The 23291-nt window shown below is 37.4% G+C and overlaps 2 protein-coding genes across 2 annotated transcripts in view; one reads left to right on the plus strand and one right to left on the minus strand.

Annotated features, from left to right (window-relative positions):
- pptc7a (protein phosphatase targeting COQ7 a) overlaps nucleotides 1-23291 on the minus strand; it is a 182106-nt gene that overhangs the window by 82006 nt on the left and 76809 nt on the right. The gene's annotated exons all lie outside the window — the stretch shown is intronic.
- Nucleotides 2338-22780, plus strand: zgc:63587 (uncharacterized protein LOC393431 homolog). Its single transcript, XM_060880836.1, has 12 exons — nucleotides 2338-2492; nucleotides 6044-6095; nucleotides 6196-6295; nucleotides 6378-6464; nucleotides 7837-7960; nucleotides 8807-8941; nucleotides 10379-10496; nucleotides 17067-17168; nucleotides 17252-17397; nucleotides 17576-17659; nucleotides 17913-17970; nucleotides 21192-22780. The coding sequence occupies exons 2-12, from the start codon at nucleotides 6069-6071 to the stop codon at nucleotides 21258-21260; spliced, it is 1050 nt and encodes a 349-aa protein (XP_060736819.1). The 5' UTR covers nucleotides 2338-2492; nucleotides 6044-6068; the 3' UTR covers nucleotides 21261-22780.

A 23291-nucleotide genomic window follows, 5' to 3' on the forward strand; every position in this document is an offset into this window, starting at 1 on the left:
CCTTGTCCCATCTAACCCCAAAGAGTTAGTATTTACACATAGTGGTCAAAAAAGGAAACTGCATAATATAAGCCATTGGAGGACAAATTATGTTGCCCTCTGTTTGCCAACTTTTCCAGTAAATGAGGATCAACAATCATGATGATTAAAAAAAAAAGTGTATCTCCCTTTTTAAATGATTTGATTAAATTTGATCCTGCCCATTATTCAAGTGATCATAATATTGGAACATTTGACTGACAGGTGTTTCTTGTTGCCTGATAGCTTGATCATTTTAACAATTAATAACTTACTGTTGTTTTGAGCCCTGGGTTTCAAAAAAAGCCCTGGGTTTTTAAAAAGGATGAACTCACGTGAAGTTTAGAGAGCTATCTGTGGAAGAAAAGCAAGCCATTTTGAAGCTGTGACAAGAGGAAAAATCTATCAGAGACGTTGCAAAATACTGGGCATTACAACAATAACAAAAAAAATCAGACCTGAAAAATTTTAATCTCAATAAACAACAACAGCTGATGACAGAAACATTGTGAGAGCTGTGAAGAAAACCCCAAAGCAACAGTCAGTGACATCACCAACAATCAGTGAGCCACAAAGGTTCTGGAACCATGATTAACCTCTTCAGAAATAATGCAAAGGCCAAAGCATGGAGAAATAAAGGATCCAAAAGATACAGGGTTAGCAAACAAGCACGGTGAAGGTAGTGTCATGCGCTTGCATGGCTGGCTTTGGAAGAAACTCACTACTTTTTACTGATCATGTAACTCATGATGGTAGCAGCAAATTGAATTCAGAAGTCTACAGAAACATACTGTCTGCCAATTTAACACGTTGGGTGGAACTTTGGGTGGAACTTTGTCATGCAGCAAGACAATGACACGAAACACACTGCCAACAAACAAAGGAACTCATCAAGGAAAAACAATGAAAGGTTTAAGACTAGCAATCAACAGACCATAACCCAATTGAGCAGCACTGTACCTCCTGAAGAGGAGACTGATGGCAGGACATAAACAACAACTGAAAGAAGCTGTGGTCCAAGCCTGGAAAATCATCACAAAAGAAGAATGCAACATTTTGGTGATGCCAGTGTGTCACGGGCCTGATGAGTTCTTGCAAGCATACAGTTTATGCAACCAATCTATCTTTTTCAGAACGTTTATTCACCTAAAAGCGATCTGAAGTATATTATATGTATAATATTCTAAGTTGCCGCATTGCGGTGTTAAATATCAGCCAATAAAAGCAGAAAAATCTGATATATCGTCTCATGTTTATCTTTTCATCTCAAATCCAAATGTCTGGTGTACAGCAGTCTTGGTATTCCAATACTTTTAAAAGGGACTGGATTATTAAATGTTTATAAGAAGGACTATATTTGCCCTAGTTAAATAAGCATGATATAAAAAAGGTTACATTTGTAATAATAAAATGGTTGATTCATTAAACAGACTTTATGATAAAGACTTCAAGCTAAAGAAAAATCAGCATTGGATCAAAATCTGTACTGTTAAAAACTACAAACATCAGTGCTAAATATAATTTATTGGGTTTTGTTTGTTTGTTTTTATTGTTTTTCTGAGGTGGGGTATAATCTTTGCATTTATAAAATTATCAAGTAAGTTGTGGTTAGGGGGAAATATTTCATGGAAAATGTCATTAGATATTTTTGAAACACATTTTTACATTTACAGCATTTGGCAGACACCCTTATCCAGAGCGACTTACATTATCTCATTTTTTATACAACTGAGCAATTGAGGGTTAAGGGCATTGCTCAGGGGCCCAACAGTGGCAGCTTGGTGGACCTGGGATCAAACTCACAACCTTCCGATTGGTAGCCCAACACCTTAACCACAAGGCTACCACAGGCCCAGTTTCATGGTACACTGCAGGGTAGTGGGTACTATCTGGGCCATGTCTCCAAAAGTTTCCCCTCCCATGGAGCCACATGGAGCCACTTGGAGCCAGGCTTGCTTTGGGGCGATTTCCTTTGTACTGCGGTTGAAATTTTGTTCAGAATTTGAGGGTGGGAAAATATTCAAACTTCTTTGAGCATGTATGCTGCTCTACATAACCCCCATGCTAAGATTTGCATTTTAAAGTTTTAACAACAGTTTCATGAACATAATATGTATGTGGGGGGAAAAAAGTGCATCCAAATGGAGGGCTGATATTTATTGTTTCGTTAAGCAGCATGTCAAGTCACGTCCATTAAGCTTGGCAGAGCAGCCGCTGCTAGTTCACGGAAACTGTGCGCGTATTCCACCATCTTGGCTCTACACAGCGCTTTTCACTCATCGTATGCAGCACCTATTAGGAGCCGCAATGGCGCCTGTTTCTCTCTACTCCGGCCTCAGAGACAGAGGCATTGTGGGACGGAGGCGGAATTGCAGAGGTTTCCGGATCCCCTGGACTGTACTGGGAAAAGTGGGAATATAAGGGAGGAGAAGAGAAGTCTGTTTTTTGTATTATTGTCAGAGGTTTACACCGAGGTAAGCGCTTCTAAAGGCATTCAAAATGACTCGTTAGCAGAGAGTTGAGTCCAGGGAAACATTGTAGCTTGATATGTTGCTTGCGGAAGAAAAAAGTTACTACGAACAACTCAAACAGTGTGCAAATCATCATAATTACACATTGTTCAACTTTTATCAGACACCGATATTCTCTAAGTTTATAAAGTAACCACTCAACAAGACACCGCGTTTATTCAGCATTCCTCAGCTTCTTTCCCAGTGCTGAGTGTCCGTGAAAACAGGGTGTGGGCGCTTTAGGCGCTTGGGCTGAAGGAACGAAGGCCCAGTGAAATCTACTGTATTATCAGGTTTATCTGCCATCTATACTAGTCTTTCAGACTTAATGTGGAATTTAATATTAATGTTAAATACCACACGAAGAGGAAGAATTGCCCAGAGTTGTCAGTGTGGCCTGGACGCGTGTTAAAGGAGGGGACACTTTTAAAAGTCTGGTGTAATTTCAGGAGTGAGTTTGGATCCATTTGAATGCTTCGTATATGTGGGACAGCACAGAGTTTGGAGTACCACAAAAAACACAATGCTTATTTAGATTTTATCATCCATCTATCCATCTTCAGAAACTGTTTTATCTTGTGTATCAGGAGCCTGTACTGGGAACAGTGGGTGTAGGACCCCAGTCCATTACAGGGCACCATGTACTCCAGCATAGTCAATCTCATCTAATGTGCAAGTGTCAGATATATTACCAACTGCTCAGTTGTGTTCCCAGCTGCTCATACTTAGATTTTTACATTAAGACATCTTAAAAATTAATTCACTTTAATAAATATAATAAAATGTTATAGTACGATAAATTGTCTTTATACATGTTGTGTTATTTTAGTTGTGCTTTAAGAAAGAAGAGAACCTTTAGGTCCTCCGTTCACTCACTATAACCACAAACTGTAACGTTAAAATGATTTGTTGTAACGTTAAGCTTTGATGCCATATGACAGTGTTGCTCAAGTGGTTAAGGCTCTGGGTTGTTGACCGGAAGATCAGGGTTCAAGCCCCAACAGAGGAAAGTTGCCACTGCTGGGCCCTTGAGCAAGACCCTTAACCCTCCCTGCTTCATGGGCACTGTATCATGGCTGACCACAATAACTGTGAAAGAATTTCACTGTGCTGTATGTATATGTGACGAAAGTAAAAGTTTCTTCTTTTTCTTCATGGGAAACCAGGATTAATTTAGTAGGTTCTGTAAACCTTCTTAAATCCCCTTCACATTCACATTCCCTTTTAAGAGCAATGTCATAATTTGTCTGAAGTGATTTTAAACAAAAGTGAAATTATTATAGCATATATAGCATATATGTACACAATACTCATTTTATAGGTTGTTTTCTTAGGAAGATATGTGGTACTCTCATGAATATAAATGAGACCTATTACTTTAGGAATAGACTGAGATTATGACTACTGGATAATAAACTTTTACTTCTTAAAATGAGAGATGGTGCCAGACAGCAACGATAACTGTTTACTAAGTCATTTGAAAAAGGAGTCATTTCCTCCTAATCCTGATCTAATACTTGACATTGACTTTGTTTGGTTTGAGCAGGACAAAAAGACAGCAATCATCATTAGCCAAAGCATAAATATTTTGTTATAAAACACTTTTTGGTTACTTATTCATATCTGTAATTGTTCATAAACTGGCAGGTTGGTGACCAGTAATGGTCACTTTTAGTTCATTCATCCGGTACTCAGCCTTTGACCCTGTATTTTATAGAAGCTTATTACTATAAAATCATACATCCTTTTCTCTGTTCATGTGTACCGCATAATTCCATTTCTAAAAATATTATTTTGGTTGGCTTGTGGTGAGCAGCCCTAAAGATTTCAAGTGGAGCAATATTTTCTCTGTGAAAATAGAGATAATACTGGTTGTAAACATTGTCATGCAACATTAAAATTCATGAAAATATACAAAGGGGCATCTCAATATGGCTGAATTTCAAATAGTGTTGTCAGTCTAGTGCACCACTAATAAAAATGTGAACTACATCAGGAAACTTTACTGTGGGCAAATAATAATAATAATAATAAAATTATATGATAAAATTGTGATATTGTCTCCTGCTCGCAGAGGAAGGATGTTTCTAAAAATAAAATAACCTTTTTGGAAGTTTCTGTATTACCATGGTGTTTGGGATTGTTTGAGATTCGAAACACTTTGAGCTTATACATCTGTTACTATACCAATCTGTTTTTCATTATTGGTATAAATATGCTACTAGATGGCTTTTTAAGTATTATGATTTAGGCTGATGTAGGAAACCAGTCCCTGTCCATTGTGTCTGTGCCTCCAGTCGATCTAATTCCCTTAATAGGCTTACTGTATGTGTGGTTCCCCATCACGTTTCCATGGCTTACTCAATAGACCGCTTCACCAGGAATTCGGTTAAAAGCTTCACAACCCTTAAAGATTGAAATAGCAAATCTTTTAAGTCGGGTCACCGCTGGAGGTCAATTGTTATTGTGGGAAAAGTGTAGATTCCCAAAAAATGTAAAAATGTATTGTTTTTACTCCAGTGCCTAAACCACAGAACCATAAACACAGAGCATACAGTAGATGTAGATATGCAAAAGATTTGTTAGCATAACGAAACAGTCAGTATAATACCTACAGGTTAGTGTAATACAAGAGTGTGTGTAAATCTGTGCTCTCATTCTGTGCCTCATGTGAAGCTGCTTTGTGTGATTACTGTAGTATTAAAAGAGTCATTTCATTAATCTAAAGCCACATTATTGTTTTCACTACTGGAAAATGAGCAATTACAGAGCATGCGTGTGTGTGTGGTGTGTGTGTGTGTGTGTGTGTGTGTGTGTGTCTGTCTGTCTGTCTGTCTTTGGATAGACACATACAGCATTTAAAAATTTTTACTTTGTTAAAGAAATTGAGATTCAAGACCACTTCCCGCTCTTGAAAACGTTTCTCTGTGCCTTTTTTATGCATTCTACTGTGCATCTATTGTACATTTTAATAGAAAGAAAGTAGAAAATAAATAACTAAAACTAGAAATAAATTAAACCTCTATTATCATTTGTGATAAACTGTTCAAACTGCTCTTTAACTTGAAATGACTCACTTTTATAGTTGTGTAATTCTGCTTGATGCAAATGTTTGGATAATTAATGACTGATTTTAAAATAATTCATGCTTTTAAATTTGGCACATTGTATAGGTTTTAAAAGAGCACATGCTGCAGAAACAGAATTTTGATATCAGATTTACGTCAACCATTTCCTTAGAATTTGTTCACTTATCTTAAGTGTAGGAAAGGTCTCAGGGAGATGAAAACTAAACAGAATGGTTCTTTCTCTCAGTTCATGGACACACTCCCTACATTATCCTGTGGCTTTATTTCACCACTGTGCATGTGTATTGAAGATAAACTTCAATGAGTCAGTGAATGTAATTGTGCCAGATGTGAAAAAAAAATGAAAGTAGTTTCAGTTTTCTGTTTTCCATTCTGTGCTTTAATTTCAAAGATGATCTCAAACATTTTGTTTGTGTGTTTCTTCAGGTTTCTTTGCTAAGTAGCTGCAGGCATGTCACAGTCTGGAGAAAAAAGCAAGGTAGGATATTAGAAGCAAGCAAGCATAATACTTTAATAATTTTAGCAGGATTCACAATTTCTGTGTCTGTTGTTTTCCTTGTTTTGTTTGTATATTTAAGTTCCCTGAGGCTGCCGGGTACGTGGGCTTTGCTAACCTCCCAAACCAGGTGCATCGGAAGTCTGTAAAAAAAGGCTTTGAGTTTACACTGATGGTAGTAGGTGAGTAACAGAAACACACACAGTCTCACACATACAATTAAACTGAGATAATTACTTTGACTGACTAACTTTTGTTTTGTAGGAGAGTCTGGACTGGGTAAATCCACCCTCATCAACAGCCTGTTTCTCACTGACCTCTATCCAGAGCGCTACATACCTGGAGCAGCAGGTACTCTTATGACAGCAGCCTAAATGTTCCCAAATATCTCTCTCTGTCTCTCTCTCTGTCTCTCTGTCTCTCTCTCTCTCTCTCTATCTCCTCTCTCTCTCTCTCGTCCACTACGGCCTACTACAAATAATGAAATAATGATGAATAGATGACTTTCTAAAGCTTCTGAAAACAGAAGTGCTTAAGGTGGAATGCAGAAACATTTTCATTTTGAACTCTTGAATAGGAAAGCCCCCTAAAGTCTCCCATGGAGTCAGATGTATATTAAAAGTCCAAGTCAATAACTCACTTTTAATCGGCATAATCCTGCACATGACTTTGTTTTAGCCAGGTCACATAACTCACATACCCCTAACTGACTGAAAATAACAATAAGTTACTTTGTCATTTCAAAAGTGCTAAGAAACTGATCATTTTTACAGCTTTAGCTCCACTGTTGTAATTAAAAGAGGGTTTAAAGTCCAGGGGCCATGTTTATTAATTGGGTGTTACCATAAATATGTGTGTAAACCATGCATGAGTATATGCATGTATTTGCACACAAATTCTGAGTGGTATATAGTGTAATTGCAGTGGTTCTACAGTATATCACATAATGCTTATCATGTCAGCATAAGTGAGAGCAATTACTGATTTCTTTGCTCACAAGATGCCTATAAATGACAGATGGAATGAGTAATAAAATTGTATAAAAGACACATTTAAAGAATGAACTTCTGGTTTGTCAAAGATTCTGCTCATGCAGCTTTGGAGAAGGGAAAATATCTTATCATGAGTAGAAATTCTGTGCTGAGAGAGAGGAGTAGCCCCTCAGTTGATTTTGTGTGCCAAGGGTTGCTTTATCTCTGTTCTAGGGCTTGTAACTACAGGAAAGAGAGAAATAGTAGATGGTTGTTGCATTTCCACTCACACTGCAATACATTGTACACTGTATTGTATTAGGCAACTGAACAGTCAGTTCTTGAAGTTGATGTATTGGAAGCAGGAAAATGGGTCACCATAAGGGCCTTGGTGATTTTGAAGCAACTTAAACTGTGATGGCTGGAAGTCTTGTTTAGAGCATCTCTGAAATGGCATTCCTTTTGGGGTTTTTTAGGTGTGCGTTAGTGCTTAGTACAAAAACATTTACATAGATGTACATAGAAACATTTTACTTTTCAGTTATTCAGTACCCACTGTGTTGTAGTCTGAAGATCTAAAATTTTAGAATCCAAATTTTATAATGATGAATTTGCTTTTTAATACTTAAATGGCAATATGACTATTGTCAATTTTTAATTGTTCACCTGTCATTTCTTCATTCCCTTCAGTCCAACAATGTAAAGATGTCAGAGGGTCACTGTGGGGGTTTGTTTTTTCATGATCATTGTAGAGAAGATTGAGCGCACAGTGCAGATTGAGGCCTCAACGGTGGAGATTGAGGAGAGAGGGGTGAAGCTTCGCCTCACCGTGGTGGACACTCCTGGATACGGGGATGCCATCAACAGTCAAGACTGGTCAGTGAGTCTGGTGTCTGGATGTCTGGTTTGTTTTTGTATTTGAAACTTTGCTGTCATGTCTGGTTAAGTGTAAACCTGGTGACCTGGCGATAGCATGTTTGAAAGCATTATACTCTACTCACTACTGACACAGGCATGACATGTTTTTGTTTTATAGTGTTTTATTCAAGTTTTATTCATGTCATTTGAAGTCAAATGAGAGCAGCTGTCAAATCCAGCTTTAATTGAAATTCGGTGATCTCTAGTGTATGTGTAATTACTGTACTTCAGACTGTTGATGCCTGGAAAAAATCCCTGTAAATAAAAGTCTTTAAATAAATTCAGTCAGAATTTATTTCAAGAATTCGAAGGTCATTTTGAAGTCAAATCTCAAGTCAGAAAATGTGAAAATCATGCCATAAGCTACACTTATGTAGTACATGTAATTGTTCCCTATATGGTTTAGCCATCAGGTTTCTCAGTTTTCAAACAGTTTCCCAGTTCAAGTGGGTTAAAGACTTGTGTACAATGCAGCATTTGTGTCTAGTGTTTTATATTATGAATTCTTGTTGTTTATCTAATCTTGTCTGGAAAAAAGAACAGTCCAGCTACAGATTTTCATTCAAGTCAAACAGCTAATACAACCTGTTTAATCATTTCTTGGCCTCCAGTCATCTTTCTGTCATGGGTTTTGCTTAGTTGGAACAAAAACCTGCACATGAGATTGGACATGTCTAAATACTTTGTATCACTGTGTCCTCAGCCTCTGTCAGATGATTGAAATGAATGGAAATATTAGAATGGGTCCAGGACTATTATAATATTATGTTTTATTTAATTTGTTTTTATTTTGATCTTCTACAGTTTTAAGACCATCATCCAGTACATTGACAATCAGTTTGAACGCTACCTGCATGATGAAAGTGGCTTGAATCGCAGACACATTGTGGACAACAGAGTTCACTGCTGCTTCTATTTCATATCTCCATTTGGACACGGGTAAAACAAATCACACACATTTGTCTTACTGACCTTGTGAAGACCCTGCATTGAAAAAATATTAATGCAGATAATGTATGTAGCCAAGCCTTAAATGCAGTAACCACATTTCTCACACACATACACACAGACACACACACACACACACACACACACACCTATATATATATATATATATATATATATATATATATATATATATATATATATATATATATATATATATATATATATATATATACATATACACACAACACTTATATACGGTAATGTGCAAAAGTTTTAGGAAGGTGTGAAGAAATGCTGTAAAGTAGGAATGCTTTTAAAAAATATATGTTTTAATTGTTTATTTTATGTAAATATTTATTAATTTACAAAAGGCAAAGTGAGTGAACAGGAGAAACATCTAAATCAAATCAATATTTGGTGAATGGCCTTTGCCTTCACACCAGCATCTTGCTCACTTTGTAAACTTGCACAAAATTAGGGATTAGTGTCAGGTGTATGATTAACCAATTATACCAAGCAATTGCTAATAATCATCAATAGGTTGAAACACAGTTATTATGTGAAACTTGTGTAGGAGGTTAAAAATCATTTGAGGAACAGCCAAACCCTGCTACTAAGGTGAGGTTTTGGAAAACAGTTCCATGTCACAGGTCATACACATGGTAAGACTCAATAGACAGAATATAGTTATGCTGCATCCGCAAGGTCTCCTCAGCCAAAGATTTCAAAGCTGACTGGGGTTTCAAGATATTCTGTTCAACCGATTCTGAAGAAGCATCAAGACACTGTCGTCAGCCAAGGAAACTTAATGCAGTAGATGAAAGGCACATCATGCTTACTTTCCTTTGACACCAAAAGATGTGACACAGCAAAGAACTGGCATAAACAGTGGGACCCAGGTGCACCCATCTGGAGTGTACACATAGCAACTTGGGTACAGGGTTATTCTACAGCAGGACAACGACCCAAAAGATACATGTCATTAAGAACTGTCTTCAGTGTAGAGAAAGCAAGAAGTCCTCGAAGTGATGGTTTGGACCACACAGAGTCCTGATCTCAAAATCATTCATAGAGTCTGTCTGGGATTACATAAAGAAACAGAAGGATTTGAGGCAGCCTACATCCACAGAAGATCTGCGGTTACTTTGTCAATATGTTTGGAACAACCTACATGCCAAGTTCCAAAAACTGTGTTCAAGTGTACCTAAAAGACCTGGTGCTGTTTTGTAGGCAAAGGGGTGATCACACCAAATATTGATTTGAATCGGGTTTCACTTCTGTTCGTTTACTTTTCATTTTGTTAATTGATAAAAAATAAACTTTTAACGACTCTATTTTTAATGCAATCTTACTTTACAGCATTAATTTCTAAAAAAACAGTGCTGTGTAATGCTATGAATGAAATTAAACCTTGTATGTGTGTTCCAGACTGAAGCCACTGGATGTTGAATTTATGAAAGCCATCCACAGCAAAGTTAACATCGTCCCTGTAATCGCAAAAGCTGACACTCTGACGCTTCGAGAGAGGGACCGCCTGAAACAGAGGGTGAGTGTGTATCTTACTCCTGCAAATACCAGCTGAGAAATTAAACTTGTGTGATTGTTAATCATGGTCCTGCCACTCTAGTCTTAAGGATCACTGTGTCTGTTCTAGAGGCGGCGCCTGCACTTTTCGCCGGATAGCAGTAAAGTTCCTTTAATTTTTGCAGATGCTTCCCTTTGCCCTCTGAACACACAGAAATGGCCGGCACTGTTAATCATTAGCAGTGCTGTGTAGCTGGATGCTGGCCCATAGTCATGTTCCCAACATTCCTGCTGATGTGTTTTTGAGCAGATGGGTTACATACTGTTGATAATGTTTGGCATTACCTAACATACCTTCTTCTCTTATCAGTAATTCCACAAGAAGCTAAAAAGCTTAATAAAGATTGTCTGATTTGCATCATCATTTGGCATTTTATTTTTATTTTTACTGAGTAAAGTCATGAACTAAGGGTACATATTTATGTTGTAGTCAGGGGGTTGGACTGTGGAGCTCAGTGTTTTTGTGTGTGTATGCGTGCATGTGTATGCGTGCATGTGTGTGCGTGCATGTGTGTGCGTGAATGTGTGTGTGAATGTGTGTGTGTGTCAGCACCACATGTTCAAAGAAAAATGTAATTAGGATTTTCTCTTAGTCTAATCTCATGTTCCTTCCCTAACCTGCTGCAGTAAGTGGACTCAGATTAAACAGAAACACTATAATCCTTTTGGGGTCTATTTGTGATTAGGTGTGTTTGTAAACCAGTATTTATAGTGGGTGTATATTAATTTTTGTCAAAAGATTTGGTGTACAGTTTTTGATTTGTATAGCTATAAAGCATGTGGATTTTATCTAAACATAGATAGATAGATAGCTAGCTCAGTTGGTTGTCCATTATTAGTGGCACTTCATTGCAAAAGCAGAGCAAAAGGCTCTAATAAGCTTTAGACATTTGAAAAGCATCTAATGGATTAGTCCTTCAAACACTAGCACTCAAAAGCCTGCGGCTATTCACAGTGACCAACCCCCCAGACACCTGTTCTTCACTTTGCACATGTCTGCTCCTGGTTTGAACTGTGGGTTCTAGCTTTGGAGACTTCATTGGAAACCATAAGAACTAGAGAGCTGTCTAAGAGAGGATTGCAAGACATTTAAGCTGAGAGAAAAAGAAAACACGACCAGAGATATTGCACAAGCAATGGACATTATAACAGCCAAAATAACAATATTGATGTCCTGCAAAAGAAAGAAACCGATGATTTACTCAACCAGACATCAAAAAAAGAACAACTGACAAACTGTGAGAGCTGTGATGAAAAACCCCAAAATAAGAAGTTGTAAACAACTCATCAGCAGTAAGAATCAGAAGGCCAGACTGTAATTCACGAAGAAATGTAGAGATGAACCACAAATGTTCTACAACTAAGATTAACCTCTAGCAAAGTAATGGAAAAACCAGAGTGTCAAGAAAGAAAGGATCTGCTCATGATCCAAAACAAGCATTGGAAGGTAGTGTCATGGATTTGCATGGCTTCTTCTGGAACAGGATCACTAATCTTTACTGATAATATATTGTGAAGTATTCTAAAGTCTAAACATTCTGTTTTCAACACAACACGACAAGGAACATTTTCCAGGAAAAATAGACGTATTAGACTTGCCAATCATTCAATCAATCACCAGACCTTAACCCTATTGAGCAGCATTATTGAATTAATTAATGATTAGGGATGATATGTGAGTACAGAATGCCACATTTTGTATTCAAAACACTGCCAGCATAATTTGCATATGGTATTACATTACTTTTTGACCCAGTCAATTAGGTTTCTGGACAAACAAAACGGGCCCTATGGGCTGACTAATACATTTTTATTTGTCCACACCTGCATTATAGAGCATCAAGACTCTTTCGAAGGCCATTTGACCTTTGTTGCAGTCATTGGTTTGTAATGGTGTCTGTATTGGGTCATGTTGGCCATAGTAGAGGCTTATAAGATAAGGCTGGTGTAGTCTGAGTTGTCTTCCTGTAATCAATCAGTCCATTTCCTTGCATTGAAGTTTCTGGTTGGCTCAGCAACCCTTGTGTTGCTCTTTAACCACAGTAAGACAGCGAGCCAAGCATGAGCTCACACCGCATCAATGGCTGTCTTGCTAATGCACACTGTGGGTTAGATACAATGGGATTAACTTAGTGATTATAAATTATATTATAATAAACTAATTAAATAATTACTAAATTTTTCAGTTGGTATACTATGGAAAATGGATCTGTTCTGTTATATGCTTGTGTTTTTTCTACAAAAAAAAAAGGTAGAGGTTTGTTGACCTTCCTTCCAGAAGGGAGGACATCCAGCTATTAGATTTAATGTTATTGTTTGAAATGTCTGCTAAGTACATAGCAGGTACCCTTGTATTATAATTTGACCTCCTGTAAAGGATGTGGAAATTGAAAAAATCTACTGGCATCACCTTCTGTGTATATGAACAGGTCAGTGAATGGCTGAATTAGGGGAGTCTTCCTTTGTTTTTGAAAAGGTCAGTGTTGTTGCAAGGTTTGCCAGAATGTTGACACCCCAAGCCTGGAGTAAATAGCCAATAATTTTGATATTTATTCATTTTTATATCTTATTTCTGCTTCCTCACAATACAAAGCAAGCCCTCCTTTTACTCGTATACTTCCCTTCATTGTTTTTATATTTTTTATTATTCATCTTGATTCATGAACCAGGAAGCAGCCTGTCTATGACAATATGGCATTCTTGATGTATGTCTAAGCAATTTGTGGAGTAGATGTGGGTAGCGCTGTGTTGGATTCTTATCAGAGTTTGGCCAAACGTAGCTGTTTCACTACTACTCGGCATACATTAACAATGAGAATCCATTATTAGTTGCCTATACAGAGCCGTATTTATTTAAAAAGAAAAAGAAGCTTTGCAACGCATTCATTATTGTTCTATAGGAGAATTAGTTTGCTTCAACAATGTATAACCATGTAATATTGAAGGCCTCTGTGGTTTTCTGAAGAATGGAGACATGTTGAGTGAAGAGCTTTTGCTGACACTATTACCAGTATTTATTCAGTTGATTTTTGGATTCATACATAAGAGCTTGAAAACAATGCTACATTTCCTTACATATCCTGACTAAACTGTGAGCAGCATTTTCATAGTGTGTGAAATTTTGTTTCTATTGTTGTTGTCCATTGCTGAACCTTTAAAGCTTTCCTCCCTTTGTCCTTTGACTTGAGTACACCAATATATGTCAGTCGTGCAAAATCCCAAAAGGTGTGCGTGTGTTTTTGAGCGTGTTTGTGAACTCAAGTACTGTGCTTTGTTTTAAAGGAAGGCTTGAATTGTGTCTATTAGCTCATTGTAGCACATGCATGAGGAAAAATATTACTGTTATGGCCACTTACATGGGAACCTTAATAACAGTGTTACACCTATAGCAACATGAACTTAGTGAGATCATGAGGTCACATCCTGTGTATAGACAGTGCCTCACCTCACAGTCACCTTCTTTCATCATCTAACTTTAAAAATGAGATCTTATTCCTGTGTATGCAGAAGTGTGTCATTGTTTATTTATCTTCTCTTACAAAGTGATTGCACCTTGGAATGTAGCCACATTCTCACTGTATTTGCTCACATTAAAACAATAAATAGCCATTGCACACATACACCTAGTGACTTCAACATACCCTTCAGAACTGTAATTTAATCTGTCTGGTAATTGGATCTCCAGAGAAAGTTTGTTACTTTATGGACACTCCCATTTACAGAGCCAAGTTTTTTGTTAGTGAAAATATCCTTGCTGGAGATCTGTTTCTTTAATCAGGCTTTGAAATGTTCACTTTTATGAGAAAGTGCTGATATTTAAACAGCGTAATCATTTGCACAAAATACAGTGCATACACACACACACATTTTTATTTTGCCAATGTGAGCGTCTCTTGCACCCTGCTGTCTAGAAGGCGCCAGATGAACACATCTCTAATTCAAGCTGTTACATACTCACTAATTGGTGTTAGCTTGGTGGTTTAGAGTATCTCCTAGGCTTCCATTAAGATCTCTAAATCTTTATATATGTATTAAATGTTCTGGAGGGCTGCATATATTCAGAGATCAAAGGGGGGAAGGACCAGGATCTGTTTTTGTCACAGTCAGCCATTGAACAGTGAAGTTTTGGCTCTCACTATTATAGGATACTCTAAGATGCATTTTCACTTTAATTCTAATTGTGCTTGCCAATGTTAACTTATTCTGTGAACTTTCAAGTATTGTTCTAATGGTCAGAAAGCCAAAATCATGTGAACACTATACGTCATTTGCCTGATAAATGCATAAAGGTTGTTTTTAAACTTGGTTATTTTGTGATTCCTTGTTTATGTGTGAGTCAGTGACTACTCATATGACTGGGGGGTATGTGTGGGTGTATGTGTGTGGCAGTAAGCTCATGCTGAGTCTTGCTAAAGTGTGAAAAGGCTATTTTGCTTTGCATGGCAAAATCCCTGTTTGTTCAGTAATAATGGGTTGTGGTAAAAACCCTATGTTTATGCTGTGTTTGTGTGTATGGAAGTCAAATATAGCCTGCCAGTCCAAAAGCTTCTGTTTTTTGGGGGGGAATGCCTTACACTGAGAATAGAGCCTTCTTCATCATCGTTGCTAGTTTTGACACAGAACTCTGTATAACAGAGTACTGCACAACACAATGTGTAGCTACTCAACAAAGGATTATGCTAAACTGTGCATAGTATTCATTCTGCTTCTCAGTCCTAATGCTGTTCTGCTCTAATTACTGCTCTGACTCAAATACAGTACATACTGTAATACTGTAATCATTGTTTGTCTTAATACCTGCTTTTAGCAGTAAATCTGGATGACAACCTTCATAGAACTTTTCATATATCTACAAATTTTCAAGTCTCATGACTTTTTTGAAAATGCTTATCTAAGGATCTTTTGACTCCTGTAATCTCTTTCCTCACTACATGCATACAGAGTCTTGCTCCACAAACACAATCGTAAGTCATAATGCATCCTTGAGCAAACAAATCACCAATAGAATTGGTGAGCCTCACTTCCTTTTCCAATTTGTGGAGAGTCTGGAAAGACTTCTGCCCCCATTGTCCAGAATCCAGTAACCTTTACCAGCCAACCCAAACAGACTGGATGGCTTTGGGCCTTGGGTTAAAGTGGCGTTAAAGCCTTGTTTCGTTGGAAATAATTTGAAGTTCTCATATATCTTATTCTGAAAGTTGAGGTACAAAACCATGTGAATTTGTGCTTTAGTTTGGAAAGTCATTTGTACTGGTTTGACCAACTTGTTGTTTTTGGTAGTTTTATACCTTTAGCAGATGTGTCTGTCAGTGATGCAAGATCACACTTGGCTTTTGTCTTTTGTCCCTAGAGGAAGCACACTTTAAGCATCAACTACTTTGATTCTTTTTATTCTTTCCTTCTTTTCTTTCTTTTTCCTTTGTAGTTTCCTTTCCTTCTGCTTCTATCATATTGTGCTTTGTCTCTTCCGTTCTTTCTCTTTCTCTAGGCTTCTGTACATCTCATTTGATTCAATGAGCCATGTACACAGTCACGCTTTCCATCCAGATGACGCGTCATGTTTATTTGGACTTGGACCAGACAACAATGACACCCACATGAGTACTCACACACGCGGTCCCGGTGGGTTTATCTTCATGCTATGAAAATAAGCCTTCTCATAACAGGAGGAGATTTGTTGATAGGACAAGGGGAGTGGGGGGCTTCTGCCCTTTTGAAACATTGTCCCTGCTGAGAGAACATGAAAGTGTTCAGAATGTCAGGAAAAGTCTGCTGGTGGTGTTCTTGGCTGCTACTACAAAATAGCATTGTGAACATGGCTCTGCTGTTCTAACTTTGATGTTAGAAAAAATAAATGATTGTGTCGGATCCCTACAGGTGTATCTGAAGTACTGGAGATGTCTGAATCACAACCAGAGCTTTAGGTGTGTGTGGCTTATAGTAGGAGACATGGTGTGTTCACGGAGATCACTGTTCATATGGTTTCTGAGCTTTCTTAAAGGCTCTTCTTATATTTGTTGTGTGATATATTTCATCTGTGATTGTTCTGAAAATAATTACAATTTTGTTGAGTTTCTGACATGAAACATTTTTTTATCTAATAAACTGAGATTAGTTGAGAATTCCCTACTAATGACTTATCTGTAATCTAATCTCAGGACTGGTTATTGATTGAGCTATTTGTGGTACTGATGGCATTGATGCATGTTCGCTATTAGAGATTGTTTTAATACATTGTGAAGATTGCTGCAGTGGCCTGTTGCTGAAAATGGGATTTAGATTAAATCAGTTTAAAGAATTCAAAAACATTAAGCCTTCTTTCTTATCGTCCAGAAGAATCCTGTTGTTAAAACATCTGCTATGTAGGTTTTATTAGCTTCCTTCAATATGGCTAGAGCAGAACCTACTCGGTTTATTCTGGAAAAGAGACAAAGCAATAAATCTGTTGTACCGTGATGTGAAAGTATGGAAACATCTCAGATGCAGTTATTTTTGTTGTAATATCCTTTGCTGTATGTTATTCCCTGACTAGATCCTGGATGAGATCAGTGAGCATGGCATCCGCATCTACCAGCTCCCTGATGCAGACTCCGATGAGGACGAGGAGTTCAAAGAACAGACCCGTGTCTTAAAGGTCGGGTGGCTTTCTATTATTACGTTAGTCAGTTTGCACTGTAGTGTACCTAAACGTTTGTATGTGATCTATGTCTTCTTTAGGCCAGTATCCCTTTTGCTGTGATTGGCTCAAACCAGCTGATTGAGGTCAAGGGGAAGAAGATACGAGGGCGTCTGTACCCTTGGGGTGTGGTGGAGGTGGAGAACCCTGAACACAACGATTTCCTCAAACTGCGCACCATGCTGGTGTGAGTAGACACAGACTTAACATTCGTTTTCATAGTGACTCTAGTATTATACAGAAGTATACTGTGGCACCCTCTGCTGGACATCCACCTACATAAATTCACTGGACACGCAAACAGGAGGATGTGTTTAATCTTTAGTAACTCAAAATGGTTAAGATGTAGCTGTGTGTGTGTGTAGGACTCATATGCAGGACCTGCAGGAAGTGACTCAGGATCTACACTATGAGAATTTCCGCTCAGAGAGACTGAAGCGAGCCGGCAGGTATGAAACAATCACACACAACCGCACTACCAGGTGCAGGTGTAAAAATATTACAGCCTCACAAAGTACATCTTACAAATTCCAAATACGCCTTTACCTCATTGCAGGAACCAAAACAGTTACCTTCCAAACCTGCACAAATGGCACTAAAATAAACAGTAAACATACTTAGAAAGGTCAGGGACTTCATATTTTATATGATAACATTTGTGACTAGAGCATAAAGAAGCTTTTTTTTTTTTGCATTTTACAGGTCAGTGGAGGATGAAGTGTTGGACAAAGATCAGATCTTAATGGAAAAAGAGGCTGAGGTAAGACATTCTTTATCATGTTATACAGTTGTTTATTCCATTGTTTTTTAAATTCTGGTCAAGACTGGCACAAATACTGCACTTCATACCATTCAACATAATATATACTGCTAAATTAAAAAAATAAAGTAAAAGTAAAGCTTAAAAAGAAAAATAGGTTTTTGTAGTAGTTCGATTTGTTTATTAATCATATTTGGTGCAGTAATGTTTACTGGATCAGTAACAGGAAATATATATACATATAATTTTATTTATATAAATAAATATAAATTAACTGGGCTAATAATCGCCCAGTCACAAAATACATATACAGTTGAGGCCAAAATTATTAGCCCCCTTATGAAATTAGACAAAACTCTTGATTTCTCCATGGAAATGACCATTAACAACAAGTGTTTTATAGTGTGTTTGTTTCCAAAATAACAAAGACAAAATCTCCACTAAGTTTGATTAGGATATTTAATTGAAATAGTGAGTTGAAACAAGAAAGGGCAAAAATGAAACGTCCAAAATTATTAGCCCCCGGTCATTAATAGTCAATAGTGAACCCTTTCTGAGCCACAACTGACAACAACCTCTTAGAGTAGTTCTTTACTAGGTTGGCACAGGTTTCCTGAGGGATTTTAGCCCATTCTTCCATTGCAAATTGCTCCAGCTGGTCCAAATTACGTGGTTTCCGAGCATGGACATTCACTTTGAGCACTCGCCACAGATTCTCAATAGGATTGAGGTCTGGGCTCTGTGCGGGCCACTCCAGGACCTTGGTTTTGGTATCCTTCAGGAACTGTTGGACCAATTTCGATGTATGCTTTGGGTCATTGTCTTGTTGGAAGACCCAGCGACGACCTAAGGCTAGACTACGAGCAGATTTCTGCATATTATCCCTCAAAATGTCAACATAATTTTCTTTTTTCATGATGCCATGCACCCGAACAAGGCTCCCTGTGCCTGAAGCTGCAAAACAGCCCCACAGCATGATGCTCCCACCACCATGTTTAACTGTGGGAACTGTGTTCTTAGGGTTGAAGGCCTCACCCTTTCTTCGCCAAACATAAGCAACATCCATGTGCCCAAACAGTTCCAGTTTAGTCTCATCAGACCAAAGCACAGACTCCCAAAACTCATCTTTACCTTTCAAATGTTCACGGGCAAACCTCAGTCTAGCTGTGATGTGCCGCTGTTTGAGTAAAGGGGTTCTTCTGGGACGATGGCCCTGAAGCCCACCACGATGAAGAGCCCTCACAACTGTGTTCCTTGAAACATCAACTCCAGAAGAGGCCAGGTCAGCAACAATCATCTTGGCAGATGTCTGGGGCATCTTGCTGATATCTCTGACTATTTTCCTCTCCAGGGTTCTTGAAATCTTGCGCTTACGACCACGCCCAGGTTTGTTTCTTACAGAATTTGTCTCCTTGTACTTGGCAATGATGCAACGTACGGCGGTTCTAGACACTGTGAAAAGCTTGGAAATGGCAGTATAGCCTTCCCCCTTATCATGAGCCTCCACTATCTTCTTTCTGAGCTCAAGACTGATTTCCTTTGTCTTTGGCATGGTGAGTAAAAGTAGTCTCTCCCAATAATGTGTTCAAGTGCCCTGTTCCTTGGAGTCCTTTAATGCTGATTGAATGCCCAGGTGTTGTTAGGAAGCCAATTGACTGCACAGGTGTGGTTTGAAAGCTGATTGATTAATTAGGTGTGTTTTGAAAGCTGATTGATTAATTGGGTGTGTTTTGAAAGCAAATATTCACAAGGGGCTAATATTTTTGACCACCCCATTTTCACTATATTTGATTATAAAGCAAGCCTAAAAATGTATTTTATATTCCAAAATGTACCAAAAGCTACTAAATAGCACTGGCGAATGTTTGATTATATCAAGTTTTATCAATGCTGCAAACATTGGAAAGATCTTTAGGAAAATGTTCCAAAATTCCTGGGGGGCTAATAATTTTGGCCTCAACTGTATACTGCACCGACCAGTGACACAAAATAATTAGAGGAACTTGGTTGCTGGAAAAGTATTTTTTATGTTGTATGCTTAATAACATCTATCCTTTATTTAAAAAAAAAAAAGGTCTCTCACAAAATGATGTCATAAGAACATAACAAGTAATAAGCCACCAAATTCAGACTGTATTTAATTTGTAGCAAATGATCTGCCCGCATCCATGCTTTTGTAGGAAATCAACCGCATTAGGTTTTATTAACTATTTTCTAATAACATCATGCCCTTTTGTACTTTATTCCTTTTTAAATTATATCATTAAATGTTATATTAAATCTTAAGCTTTACAAATTAATTGAAACTGTTAGGCTGAGGCTCTGGCTCTGTGGGTCACGAATAGCATGGATTCTCTGAGTCTAGATACCATACTTACTATGACATGTTTAGGACAATTTTTTATCAAAATAATAGATAATATTTATTTATTTATTTAGTCAAATTCATGAATTTAACAATGGTGCCATTGTATGCCATATTGTTGAAGCAGTCACATGCAGGATTAAAGTAAAAAAAAAATTACAATGAACTGTTATAATCTCCTGTTTGAGCTAGCTTTGGAAGGTTTATTAGAAAAACAGCCTTTTCTGGCTTCTGCACTGACTCATGCATGCTCTCACTCCTCCATATGTTGAGGTTTGTGATGAAGTTAGGGAGGGTTTATGTCATGTGGATTAAAGGCTGCATTCCTTAAGCATGATCATTGTGTTGGTCTTTGGCCTGGTAAGATATACTGTAAGAATAAGAACGTGTAAAACATGCCACAGGACATGACAACAGCTTCCTTTCTGACAGAACACAGCTTGATTTGTCTTTCTAAATTATTTGGCTTTCCTTGTTATATAGTGTGTATTCATGGAAGCCTGTAATAACATGTTTTCATCAGAAGCTGTATTTAGGATCACAGTGACTCTGTGTTTGTTTTATGGTCATTAAATTTTAGACTTCCTCTACAGTATAGTTTCATGTCAAAATGTGATTTGCTCATTTGTACTCACATTTGACTGAACAAAGCTGGTTCTGTTACACTGTATGGTAGATGTTAGTAGAGCGTTATAAGCTTCATTTTTGGGTAATATGACACAATGCAGATGCACGTGTGGTCTTAAATAGTTGGTGTTGGATTGTACATAGAGTTCCTGGCTCATGATGAGACAGTATGTTAATGTTACACACTCATTTATCCATCTAAATAATGTCTTTTCCCCTCTGTTTACAGCTAAGACGCATGCAGCAGATGATTGCTCAAATGCAGGCTCAAATGAAGATGAAGCCAGGAGATGACTGAAAAAGATAATGTATTATGTACTTATTTGTTGCAGTAGCAATAGAAAGCCAGAGATACACTATGCTACTGGCTTCATTAGTTCAGTCCATGTATCTACCATCACTCTGGACACTTAAAAACATACGGTTCATTTTTCTTTGCCTTTCGTAGATTTGCCTTTCACAAATACGATTATTTCAGCGTATCACAGCATGTGCCCAACTTTATTCACAAAGACCGATCCCTTAACTAAATCTTATATTAAACCTTATTCAGTAGATCATTAATATACCACCATGGTTGTTATTTTTATAGAACGATGTTACATTGCAAATAATCAGTGGAACATATCACTTTAAACAGTTTCAGGTTCAGAAGCTTGTCTTGTTTTTCCACACTGTCTCACTGTCCATGCTCAATCAAGTCTGCTGCTGGCAGGAAGCAGCTCACATTGTACCAGTGACCTCTCACATTTCTCATGCTTATATATGCCTAGCTTGTGCCTTCTCTCAAGCTGTTATATGTTTTCAAACACACTAAAGGAATTTACTAGTTATTCAAACCCAAAGTATATGAAAATTCCTACCCTTCCTACTGTTCACAACAAAAAAGTTTTTCTTCTAAGTGGATTTCTAAATGTATAAATGAAAGTGCCTTAATTTCTATGCCTTGGATTGTTACTGTATGAGAGAATGCCATGAACTTTTATTGTTTCAGTACGTGCTTCATCAGTTTTATGTTTTAATTGCCACTAGGGGGCAACAGCCACTAATACTAAGCAGGACAATATTTCAAAGGGAGTCTTTTCTTTTTTCAGCTTCTTGTACTCCAAAGATTTTGGCAGTTAGTTTGGCCAATATAAAAACTGATATCTTCTCAGCTCAATTGAGTTATTCGTTTAATCATGAGCCTATATTGTTTTTTAAAAATGTTATATGTGTATATAAAAATTGGGGAATTGATCATTAATCATTAATTGTGGAATTTATAATTATTTGACCTGATTTTATTCAAATTTCTTAACTCAGTATTTCAATTGTTTTTTTGAGAGCATATTAAGATATTAATCCAAAGACAGAGGCAAGTGTAAATGACTGAAAGTGACATGGTTTTGATGTTTCTTAATGAAATAACATGTCAGATGATAATATTGACTGGAAATGTTATGTATTTAACAAAAGTGTTACATGCGCCACCGTATAGTCTCCCTTACACCTTAAAAATCTTTCCTGTGTGTCCTATAATTTTTCTCTAAATAACGAGTTATTTCCTTGATCCTCACTGTGCTCATTAGTGATCATATTAACATTCTGCTGATATTTTGTAAATGTTTTGACCCAGCCCTAATTACTCTGTGGCTTAGTCATCTCCTGTTTACAGACTTATGTTTGTTAGATGTTTTTTGCATATCCACGGTACAAGTTCACTGCCTTGTAAAATGCTGATGTTTTTTGTGTACACTTTGAGCAATAAACATTCATATGTTCTCAGAGATATAAAGAAATGCTGCTCGTTTTACTTGGCCTACACCTACTGAAGAACTGACTTTTATGCAAGTTATCTTACTGTTTGTTTACACACATAAAAATATCAAAACATAAACAAATTACGTATGATGTCTAAATTTTGCTTTTTTAACATACTTGTGTATAGACGGTATAGAAGAAAAATCTGGGTATGGTTGAGACATTTAAAACCAACAACTCCCTTACATTATGTGTCCGCCTGCTATATAGTATGGTATTTTACAGTTTTAACAGATCCTGCAATAAGGCATAGTCTGTTATGCAAGTTATCCTTTAGAGAAGGATAATGATAACTTTTGAGGCAGGACAGCACATCTGTTTGTTCAGGTTTTTTTTAATGGTCTTATGCAAGCTGTGTACTTTTATTATAAAAACTGAAAACTAGGATGTTTTGATGATGCTTTCACTCTGATTGAAATAATTTTCTCTCCCTATCTCTCTCTCTCTCTCTCTCTCTCTCTCTCTCTCTCTCTCTCTCTCTCTCTCCCTATGTTGAGCTGTACATGTACCCCTGTTACTTGCAGTG

This window comes from Tachysurus vachellii, chromosome 11 (assembly GCF_030014155.1).
Source record: "Tachysurus vachellii isolate PV-2020 chromosome 11, HZAU_Pvac_v1, whole genome shotgun sequence".
In the NCBI taxonomy this organism is placed as follows: Eukaryota; Metazoa; Chordata; class Actinopteri; order Siluriformes; family Bagridae; genus Tachysurus; species Tachysurus vachellii.

Excerpts from the sequence above, each read along its gene's own strand:
- zgc:63587 (XM_060880836.1), top strand. The coding sequence starts at position 6,069 with ATGTCACAGTCTGGAGAAAAAAGCAAG. Across the intron at positions 10,497-17,066 it reads GGGACCGCCTGAAACAGAGG|ATCCTGGATGAGATCAGTGA; the intron begins GTGAGTGTGTAT and ends TTCCCTGACTAG. Across the intron at positions 17,169-17,251 it reads AACAGACCCGTGTCTTAAAG|GCCAGTATCCCTTTTGCTGT; the intron begins GTCGGGTGGCTT and ends TGTCTTCTTTAG.